General features: G+C 33.9%; 1 protein-coding gene across 1 annotated transcript in view; it reads left to right on the forward strand.

Annotated features, from left to right (window-relative positions):
- Positions 1-953: 953 nt before the first annotated feature.
- The window catches only part of LOC111614833, a 22,735-nt gene continuing 9,641 nt past the window's right edge, over positions 954-14,047 (forward strand). Inside the window, exons 1-4 of the mRNA XM_023356198.1 lie at positions 954-1,498; positions 10,500-10,553; positions 10,621-10,749; positions 11,427-11,723. Coding sequence (XP_023211966.1) covers positions 1,462-1,498; positions 10,500-10,553; positions 10,621-10,749; positions 11,427-11,723 — 517 coding nt within the window. The 5' untranslated portion in view covers positions 954-1,461. The remainder of the gene's footprint in view (positions 1,499-10,499; positions 10,554-10,620; positions 10,750-11,426; positions 11,724-14,047) is intronic.

Here is a 14,047-nt window from a genome sequence, read left to right on the forward strand (position 1 = left end):
GAATCTGTTAAATGAGGCTACAAAAAGTTCAATAATATTTTACTGGCAAGGATAATTTGTTGATGGATTTAAACTATCAACTCGAAAGACTTTACTCAAATTACGCAAGATACACTTAACTCTTGGTATTCGCCAGGGTTAGGTTTTTTAAAAATCTCGTGAAAACCAAATAAAGATGCCTACGAAAAAAATTTTCTAGTATAAAACGTTTAAATTATTTCTAAGAAGCAATGAATAATTTTATTAAATAATACAAAAAACAAACATTTCGAGTAAGAGATTGAAAATTCGGCAGGAAAATCTTGAGATTAAAAAAATTTCAGAACAAAATTCTACTTATTCTGTAGAATAACTTTTATAATATATTGTATAATTTGAAATATTTTGATAAAAATAATGAACAATAGTCATCTTTTAAAGCTACAATACATGTATAAACATTAAATAGTATATTAGACAAAAGACAAATTTACAAAGTAGCAAATTTTGTTTGTAATAAATTAATTCTGACTGTTGTGTACTTACACCGATTGCGTTCAGTGACGTCACAACAGACTGTAAATTAAAATTATTCTTGTCGAGCTTCTCGACCTTACGAAGTGGCGACATCTCGTGGTATAAATCGGAACTACGGCTACGGAATCGTTCTGTAATTAGCCGCCAGTGTGTCTAGGGATCAATGGCTGAAGATCAGCAGGCTCAGCAGAAAGGGAAGTCAGTTCAATACAGCATCTATTTGAGTTATGTCAATTCTTCGAAATTCAAGATAGTTGATTTTGATAAAAATTTACTAGGGCAAAAATTTTTTAAATACACTTTTACAGCCTGCCGCTTTGGGGACCCGGGTCATAACCGGACGGATCGAAATGCCCCATGAATTTATTGGAGTAGTCGGGCCCCGTCCCTCACAACCCGACCGCCGCATTATAGGCCTGGCCGAACTCTTAATGGGCTCGTTAAAAAGGTTTTCTTAGTGCCCACAAAGCGGAGAGTTAAAAAAAAAACTATGTGCATTTTGGGATCATCAATACCCTTTATCAGTACGGCTCCCACCCTCTGTTAAAATTTAATAAGGGTTAAAGTAAAGTTAAAACAACTTTACTTATTAAATTTATCATCCAAAATATATTTAATATTTTAATTTGTTCTCTAGTTTACTTTCTGTACTTTGGGATTTAGGCATTTATGTTCTATTACTTAATATGTGTAATGTTTTCTGTTTCAATGTTCACTTTGGTTTAATAAAAAAATCTATTAGTCAACTTTCAAACTAAATAATAAGAGTTATTTATAATAAAACATTTTTTTGAGTCGGCTACTTGAATTTTGCTACAAAAGCTAGAAATATCTGGCAACACTGGTTTCCAGTCACGTGTAAACCACGTGTCTGCATGCTCTGTGCTACAGTGGCCTGTTCATCCATTCATTCGACTTATCTTGAATTTGTTTAGTCAAACGTTAATGGACGAACGACCGCAAGTAATTTCTGATTCAGAAGGCAAGTTTTGAAAGTAAATTATTATTATTATTTTTTTAATTACGGGAAAGATTAAATTTGAAACTCGCCGTAAAACTAAATATTTTACCTAAAAATACAGTATAATAAATACGCAAGTCTCCCCAAAAAAAGTTTCGTCGTGGTTTAAATAATTTAAAAGGATTGAAATCAACTCAAAATTGAAATTTAATTTAGTGCATTTTCGCTATAAGGAACTTGAGGGACCCCCCGCAAGTTTGACGATTATCAACAAGTAGGTCAAGTACGAAGTCCACGTATTGTGTTGCTTGTATTGTTTACTTATTTCGTACAAATAAAATGGTTTAGGTTTTCATCGAATTTAATTTACGCTTCCATTTCTTTAATTTCCTCCTATACTACTGAGTAGGATGACTGTGACAGTTTGTGGTTCCTGTTAAGATTAGAACACCTGCAAATTGTTGTTTACCTCCGGCTTCTCCCTTAGGTGCAGCTGTTTACGATTTGAAACACAATAGCGAAGAGGGAGAGAAACAAAGGAGGGTCCTTTTCCCATTTTAGGATGACTGTCTGTAAATAATAAGCAAACATAATTACCAAAATCTAAATTAAGATAATATTCTTGTGTGTTCTTGACATTGTTAAGCGCTTTAGAACAATACTCGCCATTAGTATGGAGAGAAAGGGTCTTTCTTAAGGCGCTACAGGAAGTTAAGGGTAAAAACATATCCAGCTATTTATTTAATACATATAAATTCTAACGTTTTGAAATAAAATGTCGCTGGATAAGTTCTTATCAATAATAAGAATGATTCGGAGAAATATGCTAGACTAATTTCAAGTATATTTTGTTTTGTTTATTATCTGCTTTAGAAAATGACAAATGCAATTCTCCTAGAAGAGAACAATTGTCTTTCTCCAACGTCGACCCCCGAAAATAGCAACTTTATGTATAGTCTGTCAGAGACGACTCACGATCCAAATTTATAATTACACATGCTCAATAATAATAATAATAATGTTTTTAAGCCGGCTTTCAGAGGGGATCGTTAATCCCCGGTTAGGATAAATAGAAATGTCAGTTTTATTGCTGCGACTTTTTCCTAGGCAAAATTGTAATTTTTCCGGTCACCGATATGAAATTTCGTTATGCATTGTTCCGTGAAGTGAAGATGTATCTTACCAAACTAAGATATTAATTACAATATTCATCAATGTTTAGATTGTTTATTCCTAATTTCTTTTGTCTTTTTTAGGTGTAGTATAAAGATGTATTGTTTAGTAACTAAATAGTTTTATTGACGGCATATGTAGCGCTCCATGGCTCAGATAGTTCCATTTTAGTGCCCATTATTTGGTTTTTATGAATGAAAATTTACAAATTGTGGAAAGCGCACGTCAATGTATATGATGTAAGTGGTATGTGTCGTTTCGAGTTTTTTTCGTAGCTACTTTGAATGCTGTTGGAACCCTTCTTTTAAATTTTGTCTCTACAGACGTCGCCATCTTTTTCTTTATTTCACCCTCGTTCGCAAATGCAGCTCAGCGACGCTATTAAGGTACGCAACGTAAGGGGCTTTGCTCTATCACGTGACGCCCGCAAGTTATAGGGCAGAAAAAACGAATTCTTCCGCAAGAAGAAAAGCTATCCGGAAACGCGCCCGGGTGGGCTGTAGTCACGTGACCGACTGACGTCTAAGCCAGGTCATGTGACTTGCTATGGATGTGAGAAAACATCAGTGTATTCCATTACTCATTTAACGGAAACTAATAACCGTTTATTTACATAGGATTATACATATATTTACAACTATAGGAGGTTAGTTAGGAATTTCAGCTGGTTCCTAACCACAAGAGAGAGAGTTTACATTCAGTGCATGCTGATAAATACTCTGTTCTCTGCTTGTTGGAGAGGTTGACCTGGCAAATAGGTAGATCGGAGGACGTCTGGTCCGTACAATGTTACATAACTTAGATCAATGTGGATCACTTGGTGATAGATTGGTAGGTGGTATATCGAAGTTTCTGGAGGGGAAAGATGAATGACGAACTCTGGAAGACAGGCGAACTGCTTGGCGTCGTCGATTTTCTCTTATTTGCGAGTCCTCCTCCCCTTTTTTCTCATGCTCATATTTGATAATGTTAGATTTTACTTCCGAGACAAATTTTGTCGTTAGGTTCCTGGTGATACATTCGGAAGGTGTGTCACCTTTGAAAGGAAATGAATCCGGGGAAAGATGCAACCACATTCTTTAATTTAGGCATACCCAATATTGAAATAAATATGCGAGACTCCAAAAAATGTAATTGTTTCTTTGATTGTCTTGTTAGTTTCCAAAGGATTATCCAGTGAAGTTGTCTATCATCTGTAGTCTCTCTGAAACAGTTTCCTCCATTTCAATACCTGAAATAAATTAATACAGTGAAATGTCAGTATAACTGCAAGGATAAAAGACATTTATCTTTTAGTATTTATACGCAACTAAATATCACAATTGTTATAATACATAAAATAAAAATCTAGCAACCATTTGCTTAACTTTCCCAGCAGCATAAAACTGCGTGTGTTGCACCATCTGTTACGATATTCTATTATTAAAAACGTTATATAGTTTTTATTATTATAAAATGGCAAAAAGCTTTATTTTGAGGGTAGGGATTTGTTTTCTTTTTTTTTTTAATTGCTAAATACTAATAACGAGTAAAATAGTCATTAAGTCCTACCCTACTTGAGATACACATGACCCCATTATCGCCCCACCACCTCGACCTTTAACCACCAAAATTTAGTAGCATCAATCCTCCTAATAAACAAACCTCCCTGCAAAATTTCAGAAATTTTCGACAAAAAGCACAGGAGTTAAGCTTCAAACAGGATGAAAAAAATCGTACCCCCCACACACACGGAGAGAAATTATCCCGAATTTTTTTGCATTTCTCCACGTTTCAATGTGTCCTATGTCCAAAAATGTAAAAATCTTCGATGGAGATCAGTTTTCTGATTGCCATAGAAATCATCAGTCATGAAAGTAAAAAGAAAAAATGTAGAGTAATAGCATAAAAACGAAACCATAACTAAGGATTTTTTAAGGTACTTTTATGGTTATATAGATGTGTTGGTTACTATTTATTCCTTTTTCTTGGAATTTTGCAATTAGTCTTAGCTTCTTCTTCTTTAGGTGCCTTCTCCTGTTAGGAGGTTGATGACCATTTCACGCTACCATGATCTATCTTGTGATTCTCTTGAGCATCCTTCATAAGTTAAGTATGTCCAATTCCTGATGATGTTAAAGCAATTCATTCTTGATCTACCCCTGCCTCTTTGCCCTTCAATCATTCCCTCCAGTAATAGTTTTTGTGGACTTTGTTGTCGCAGTACATGCCCCAGATAACTCACTTTTTTTTCTTTACTACTTCTAGTAAGGTTCTTTTCTGATTTGCAGTTGCCAGGATATCTTTATTCGTTCTTCTTGCACTCTAAGGAACTCTCAGCATTCTTTGAATCATCCACATTTCAAATGCTTTTAATTTCTTTTCATTATTTGCATACATTGTCCAACTCTGCTCCATAAAGCAGGGTAGACCAAACATTTTGCCAACCTAACTCTTGTTTGTATATTAATCTGAGGATAACCGGGGAGTAAAGAGTTTAGTTTTTACTCTTTATCGCTTAATTGGTATAGGAGTTGCCCACAAGGTCATAGGATGGCTTTAAATTAAAAGTTAAAGAAGGTGCGAAGACAAGGCAATCATATACCCATCATCTGCAGCTTCCGAAACCAGATAAGAAAGGAATTTGCTCCCTATCACATGTTTAAGTTATTGTTTAATTAGGAGGGCTGTTACGTTGATGAGTGGGAAGAGTTGCGGATAAGACCAACTCATAGCGGGTGAATGGTCTGAACTTAGCAAATAAATGGAATCAATATGCAAACATAACAATTAACGTTTAATAGATAAAAGAAATATACCATATACATTGCTCCAAATTGAATACAAGTTAGCATAATCGAACTTAACTCAAATAAGTCTCTATTCTTAGATATGTTATTATGTCAAGTGTTACAGCTAATCTTAAATGAGAAAGTAACAATTTCTATCCTATCCTCGCGAGAGAGAGTTTACAAGTATAATATAAATTGTACTATCTTACTATGTAAGTTGGTAAGTAGTCTTTTGTAGTTGGGAGTAGGGGAGGTGGATGTGGGACTGTCTTCTTCTTCATGTAGGCACACAAAGTTAAAATATGATGGAGACCTTTTTGAACAAAGAGATGCATCTTGTATGGCAGATCATAATTTCAGGACTCTCTGTCATCTATGTGGCAATGTCGGATTTCTATAGACTGCCCCTGAATGGCTGGAAAAATCACCCCTTTTTATTGTACTTTTTAACCGATAGCGTAAAGAAACAGCAGAATTTACAGGATGTGAGATGAGTAAACAGACATATGGTCGTCAAAATTACAGATAAGGTCGTGTGAGAAAGATGCCGATTTCCCTTTTCTCCAAAAACAATGAATGTAACTTCCCTTCTTGTAAATGATGTGTAGAGAAATAATGTATTTTCTTACACTAATTAATCTAATAAATCCCGATTCTCACACTAATCTCACTTGATATCAACACTTGTTTCATGTTTGTAAATGCAGTCCTTGCAATTCCAATTTTTCTTCCAATTTCCTCATCCTTCCTTCCTTCATCTGTAATGATATGTCCCAGATAGACATAACTTTTGATCTGCTCTAGTTTACTGTCTCAAATTTTAATATTTACTTTTAGAGTTTTTCTCATTGGAAATGACCATAGTTTTGGTCTTTTAGTAGTTCAGTGTTAGTCCAAATTTTGATATTTCCTCTATCAGCGTCATTAGATCCCATTCATTTTCTGCTAATAGCACAGTGTCATCAGCATACTTAAGATTATTGAAATTTCTGCTCCCTATGTTTACTCCTTTTAGATCTTTGACTTGACTAAAAATTCTTTCTGTATAAAGATTGAAGAAAATTGAAGACAGCACACAACCCTGCATAACTCCTTTTCATATTGGGGAGTTTTGCGACAATTCTTTGCCAATCCTTATTGCAGTTCTCTGCTCCCAGTATAAATTGGTGAGTAATGTGACATCCTTTTCATTCATACTATTTTCTAATAGACATTTAATAAGGTAATCATGTTTCATGTTATCAAATGCCTTTGTATAGTCTATAAAACATATATAAATATTTTTCTGTTGTTCCTTATATCTTTTAATAATAGTTTTCAGATTGAAAATACCTTCTCTTGTTCCTTTATTCTCTTGGAAACCACTTTGTGTTTCACTTAAGCCTTCGTTCCATCTTCCTTTGTTTCTATTTAACAAGATACAAGTTAGAACCTTTGTCACATGACTAATTAGGCATATGGTTCTAAAATCCTCACACTTATTTGCTTTTGGTTTTTGGAGATTGGAACAAATATAGATTGAAGTATTCAGGAAGGTATCACAGTTAATAGATGTCATTGCATAACTTAGCTAGGGCTTTGATGCCTCTGTCATTTAGAGCTTTGATCCATTCTGGTTCTATATTGTCTGGGCTTACTGGGTTTAAGTTTATCAATGGCTTTTACAACTGCTCATTTGAGTATTGGTGGGCCTTCTAACTCCCTGGGTGATTCACTCTCCTCCCTGTCACCTTGGAATAATTCCTTTCCATATTCATACCACCTTTTCATTATTTCTTCTGTCTCCAAGATTATTCTCCCATTTAAATCTCATACCTTGTGCTTGAAATACCATTTTTTAAAAGTGACTTCTCTGATTTTTTCATAGAGTTCTTTTATTTTATTTTCTTTATCCGAACTTTCAATTTCTTCACATTTTTTGATACTGATACTGATTTTTGCTTACAGGTTTTTAGTTTAATTTTTGCTTTCCCTACAACTGGATTATGGTCGAATTAATAACTGCTCCAGGATATTACTTATCTTGTTTTATAATATCTCTGAATCTTTCCTTAATCAAAATGAAGTCTATTTGATTTCTGCAAATATCACCTAGAATTTTCCATGTATACACTCTTCTTGTTTAAACAGGGTGTTGGTGATTATCAACTTATTTTTCTCACAAAATTGAATGAATTTATTTCCTCTTATTTTTCTTACCTAGCCCATATTGGCCCATGCATTCCAATATCTTCTCATTGCCCAGTTTTGCATTAAAATTACCCATAACCATGATTATATCATTTGATTTTCCCATTTTCTCTGATTCCTTCAAATTTGCATAGAATATTTCAATGTCTTATTCCTCGTGGCCAGTTGTGGGTGCATAAACCTGTATTAGGAGAATGTCAAAAGGTTGAGCAGCTATCGTTACTGCAATGATTCTCTCGTTGACTGCAGTGAAGCCCTTAATTGATCTTGCTATACTATTTTTCATAATGATAGCTATTCCATTTACATGTGCCTGTGCTCCTGAGTACATCATTGTAAATTCATTCTTGTTTAGCTTTCCTGATTCTGTCCTCTTGTTTCACAAATACCTACATCAAGCCGTACTGACTTTATATCTTGATCTAGATCATCAAGTTTTCCCGGTTCATACGATGTTCTCACATTCCAAGTTTCTGTGTTAAGGAGTACATTCCTGGTCTTCAGTTTGGGTATTTCTGATGTCATCCTCCTAGGTGGGGTTAAGATGGCCTCTTCATATTCTCTAATATTAGAGTCAAACTTACTGTTCTCAGGACACAACTGAGCATTCATTAGAGACACAGTTTGCAGGGGGTTCAACCTTGTCCCTATAACTCATCCTATTAGTGGTAGCGATTCTCATGGCCTACTATGGTGGAGGGTACGTGGTGTGGCTCCATTCTTTTCCACAATGACTGGCCACATCTCACTTTAGATGCCAAGAATGTGCCCTTAGTATGTCACCTACTTTACTGTCATGCCCCTTACACTATTGATCTTTGATAGCTTCTTCTGCCATGCTGGCCATTCCAGACTTTGTGCACTATAAAGTGGCACACCCTAACTACCAGTAGCGGATGATACTACTGATATCCACACTTAGTCTAGCCCACCAGCCAAGGTGGTTTCCCAGGGTGTGGCCGTTGGCATGCACTACCAACTACTTGGAACCATAAGTGAGAGTTGGGTCCTCATGGGGAACAGTCTATGGTGTCCACTATTTCAGTGCGACTGACACTTTCAAAAGTTACTTACCTCTCTAAGAACCCCATACATCCCAGTTTTAGCTAAGTAATAAATTATATGTTGGATTCATTGATTTGTCAAGGGCATATGATACAATAGACCAGTGTTTCTCAACGGGGGCGATATCGCCCCCATGTGGGCGTTTTTCCATGTTGAGGGGACAATTAATAACAATTTATATTTTGGGGGGTGAAAAACAATTTTCTGGGCGATATAGTAAAACATTATGTTAAGAATAATTAGATATTTTATTTGTTATATAGTACAATGATTAAACAAATAACATTATACTAGTCACTAGTCTATTCAATGCAGTACGAATTTGGCGTTAGCCTTGGCCCTGGGCATCAGAATTTTGAAGTGAAAGAGGCAATACTACGTAACGGTTTTATTGAAGAGGGCGATAGTACATTGAAGGGGGGTGATGATTCGTTAAAGGTTGAGAAACACTGCAATAGACCATCATATTTTATGCTGAAAGCTTTCAAAGATAGTTATTATTAATCTTATAAGACAATTGTTTTTTCTGATACCACCTTTCAAATTGAACTTAATCGTTGTATCTCAGAAGCGGTAATTATAAAGGTCTTTCACAGGGTGAACCATTTAGCCCTATTTTGTTTATTAGTCAACAATTACCAGATTTTTTTCATAGTCATAATACCAGTAGACTCCCCCTATAACACTGTAGATAATTCCGTGTTATATGAATTCCGTGTTGTACGAGTCACTTAGATTTTACAAATACATGTGCCGAGCTGTGAACGGCTCACATATTTGTAAAATCTAAGTGACTCGTACAACATGGAATTCATATAACATGGAATTATCTACAATGTTATGGGGGGGTCTACTGTACTATGGGTATATCTATATCACCAGAGGTAGAACTGAACTGTCTTCTGTTTGCCAACGATATTGTAATATTTTCGTATTCATCTACTTGTCTTCAGAGGAAATTTAATGTTCTACAGGATTATTGTAAGTCTTATAAACTACTTATTAACGACGCTAAATCCAAAGTAATGGTTTTTTGGAGAGGGGGCAGATTGGGAAAAGATGATAAATTTTATATATCTAACTCGAGCTAAAGGTTGTCTCATCTTTTACAATTTTATAACGATAAATCTGATTAAACTTTTCAAAATACGGCCATTTGATGTCACTCTATTGACTTTTTGAGCATCTTTATTTTTTAAATTGAGTTGATTTGAATGTCAGGCAACACCATCAGTATGAAAGCTGTTTTATTTCATTTTTAATGTTTAAAGTGCTTGGGACTATTTATAAATTTCACATAAATTACTATACTTAAAACTGAATAGGACACAAAATCTTCCATAATATAAATTTTCATTAAGATACAAGTTGTAAATTTTGTAAACATATGTTTCCACTTAGTACTGTGTAATTTTGATTGCTTCAGGATTAGATGTGAAACATTTTAGTAATCGAAATGCCATAGTTCATTTCAGAGGGATTTCATAAGGCTGAATGCAATGCAGTAGCATGTGCTCAGTATATATGTAACAATATAAATCATATCGGCGTAACCGAAAATTCATGTCAGAAATGTTAATCTTGTACCATTGTACATTATTAAGCTGCATTAGAAGCTGCAAAGGGCTGCAGACTCCGTGCCTTTGTTCTAGAACTCGACTAATTAATCTCATATTTACAAGTAATTAAAACAGAATAATTGTTGTGTGAAGTCAATTGTTTCTAAATCCCATCAATGATATCAGTTATAGAAAATAATTTTATGTATATTCACACATTTAATTCCAGATTTCCAGTTTAATGAGTTCTTTTCTTTTTTGTAGGCGATAGTGATAATCAATGGGTTTTTATTGACGAAGAAAGTGACCAATCAATTGGTAAGTTTATTCATAGAACTTTTACAATTTTACATGTTATTAGTTACTACATATTAATCCAATTTAGGCATTGAAATGGGAGCAGAGGAAACTTTTTCGGAGGGAATGCAGAAGATGCAGGTGACTGCAGAGGATATTTCTGTTGAAACTACAATAATAGAAGAATCAATTCCAATTTTAGAAGGCCCAAACATAGGTAAATTATTTCAATATCGACAGTCCCGAATTAAGGCAAGTAGACACAGTTGTTACGTTTAAATTATTATTATACAGGATGGTGCACGAGAAAGTAGCCACAGTGCGTAGCTTAGCAGAAACACAGTAATAAGCACAGAAGTTAACTGCTGGCATTAGGGTCATAGATGTTGAAAAATGTCAACTGTCTCATCTGTACGCAGCTACGCACATCGAATCATGTGTAGTAAGACCCTGCACAACCTAGTGCCCATCTATGGCGGCGATTATATATGGATTTGTTTCGAACTTAAAGAAAACCCAAAATAAAAAAAACAACCCCCGAAAAGCAAAAAAAAAATGAATTTTTGATTTGACAACCCACCTGAATTTCCCAAATTCACGTGGAATGTTGTCAAAATTACATGCCTTAATTGAAATTTTTAAAAAATCTTTAGTATGTTGATAAACGTAGTTCCTCTTTTCAGATAAAAGCTTAATTTCTTAATGATACTTTTTCTGTATAAATATAGGATTATTTAGTTAAAATGCAATCTAAGCTTAAGTTTAATATTAGAATAATGAGAAACCCTTAACTTTGTAATGGCATAAAAAATCTTACATGTAGGAAACAAAGTATGGTACATATACAAAATCTTATCTGCATAGAAGCCATCTTAAATCTATTTAATATTTCAGAAAGAATGGAAGAAGAAACAAATGATTTCAAAGATTTGGAAGAAGGAAAAAAGGAAGAAACAGGTGATCTCAAAGAATTGGAAGAAGGAAAGAAAGAAGAAACAGGCAATCTCAAAGAATTGGAAGAAGGAAAGAAAGAAGAAACAGGTGATCTCAAAGAATTGGAAGAAGGAAAGAAAGAAAAAACAGGTGATCTCAAGGAATTGGAAGAAGGAAAGAAAGAAGAAACAGGTGATCTCAAAGAATTGGAAGAAGGAAAGAAAGAAGAAACAGGTGATCTCAAAGAATTGGAAGAAGGAAAGAAAAAAGAAACAGGTGATCTCAAAGCAATAAACGAAGTAAAACAAAAAGTAATAGATTATCTCAAAGAATTGGAAGAAGTAAGACAAAAAGAAACAGATTATCTCAAAGAATTGGAAGCCAATCTTTACCTGAGTCCAGTTGGAAAATGTTATGTTTGTGAAGAAAGAGCTAAAATATACTTCAGCATATACTTATGTTACGATTGCAAAAAAAAATTTGAAGAACTGGTTAGAACGGGGCCTACAGTCTTCTGTGAGGTTGGATGTCCTAAAAATTGCTCTTCCTGTCTTCTTTCTATTGTTTTCCAATACTTGAGACTGGAAGATATTCCCAGTGAGTGTTTTTTTATTACTTGAGATTGCTTTATTTCTTTTAAAAAATGTATTAATACATTTCTTTCATTCATAGCTTATAGAGAAATCAATTTCTCTTCAGAGATTTTGAAATCGTATGTAAATAAAGGAAGTAAACACATGGTAAGTCATCTAGAATTAGTGTCAATTTTTGTTATCAGAAAATGTGAATTTCACAGATTTGAACAGAATTTTGTGTGTTCCTTCGCTTACTTTGAGATCGAGTACAACTCTTTTTTTTTAAAATCTAATGAAAGATCCTATATACAAAGAAAGAAGAAATTTGAAATGTAGTTGCTGCTGTCTGTCTTATATTAATCTGAAGAACAGAGTGAGATAGATGAAAGATGAGACTAGATATGGAAAGCTTAGTGAAAGGAGATTCCATTTAACTATATATCAACTTCTGATGCAAACTGGAAGTCATGTTATTTCAATTCAAAAATGTCTTCCTGTAAAAAGTTAATGACAACACAACTTTTGCTAACAGGAAAAGTATGATGTACAGGGGCAAGAAGGTACTAATTTGAGATTGAAAGCATATATTTTAAATTAAATAAATTTTAAACTTGGAGCTTGGAATTGTGACAATGTCACAATAAATAATTGCTCATATGTTTTTAGTCGTTTTTTTTTCTAACCAATATCAATTCATAAGATTTTGTTATTTGAAACCAGGGCTGTGGAATCGGAGTCGGGAGGAATTTCTGGCCAGAGGAATTGGAGTCGGAAAAATGTGTGTCGACTCTGACACCCACATTTTAAATTTACTTTAGTTTTTTATTTAAATGAAAGAAAATTTATTATATATTTATTAATTTTTAAAAATCTTTTTATATTTTGTAATAATTCATTTATTTTAAATACAAAATACATCAATTTTTATGTCCGGATTAATTATTGATCTGCCCGGTTTTCGTAGAAATTGTGAAATTATCATGAAACAAAATTAATTTATAAAAATAATTGCGAGTATTTTGCAAATATTAGGTTTTTTTCAACACAAGTCCCTAACTGGTGTAAAACTGGCATGCGCATTGTTCAGTTCTTGGTGTAAAAAGACATCGAGCATGTCTCGTACGGTTTCCTACAATGCGCAGTCCCTCACCACCAGGCCCACAATGGTGTGGCCGGGTGGTGAGGGACGGGGCTCGACAGTGGCGGCCTTAGGGGGTGGCGAGCAGGGCAATCGCCCGGGGCCTCGCTCTTGGAGGGGCCTCGCGCAACAACCAAGTAGAAAAAAGTTGATATTTAAAACTTTTTATTTTATCCTTGGCTATTAGTTATAACAATAAAATAAATTTAATTTATAGTACAGTATATATTAATATTAATAAGTGCCTACTATTTCAATTCACATACTTTGCACAAAGGACAAGGGCCTCGCAAAGATCTGCCGCCCAGAGCCTCGCAATGGATAAGGCCGCCGCTGCTTATAAGTTACTTTTTAATGTGTAATATTAAAAGCACTTATCTATACTTTGATATAGGCCTAAATATCTTAATTACTTGCGTACATGACAGGGATGACAGAAGTTAAGTTCAAAATACTACCCGTTTCGTCATTTTACTCCTAAAGGCTTTATATTATTTTTTATTTTGAATCTTTCCAGCAAAGCATTCGTTAAATTTTGTAAAAAAAAAGCAATCTTTTATAACTTAAGTTAGTTTACATAGATAACATCTGAAGTTTTAATTGTGCTGATTATAGATTTATATTTATATTTTATAAGAAAATAAAATACAGTAGTAATATTTTAATTATTTGGTTAAAAACATGTTTAATATTAAATCATATAAAATATGAAACGCATTTCCAATATTTATAAACAAGAATAGATTTAAAACAAAATATTTTAACTAACCTTAAGTTATACAGACAAAAAAGACATTTATACATAGAAGATTTTAATTAACTTTACACAACTTATAGATAATTTATTGTATAAGTATTATAAACCTCTG

This window comes from Centruroides sculpturatus, unplaced genomic scaffold, assembly GCF_000671375.1.
Source record: "Centruroides sculpturatus isolate CEXI.00-Female unplaced genomic scaffold, Cexi_2.0 scaffold1845, whole genome shotgun sequence".
Taxonomy (NCBI): Eukaryota; Metazoa; Arthropoda; class Arachnida; order Scorpiones; family Buthidae; genus Centruroides; species Centruroides sculpturatus.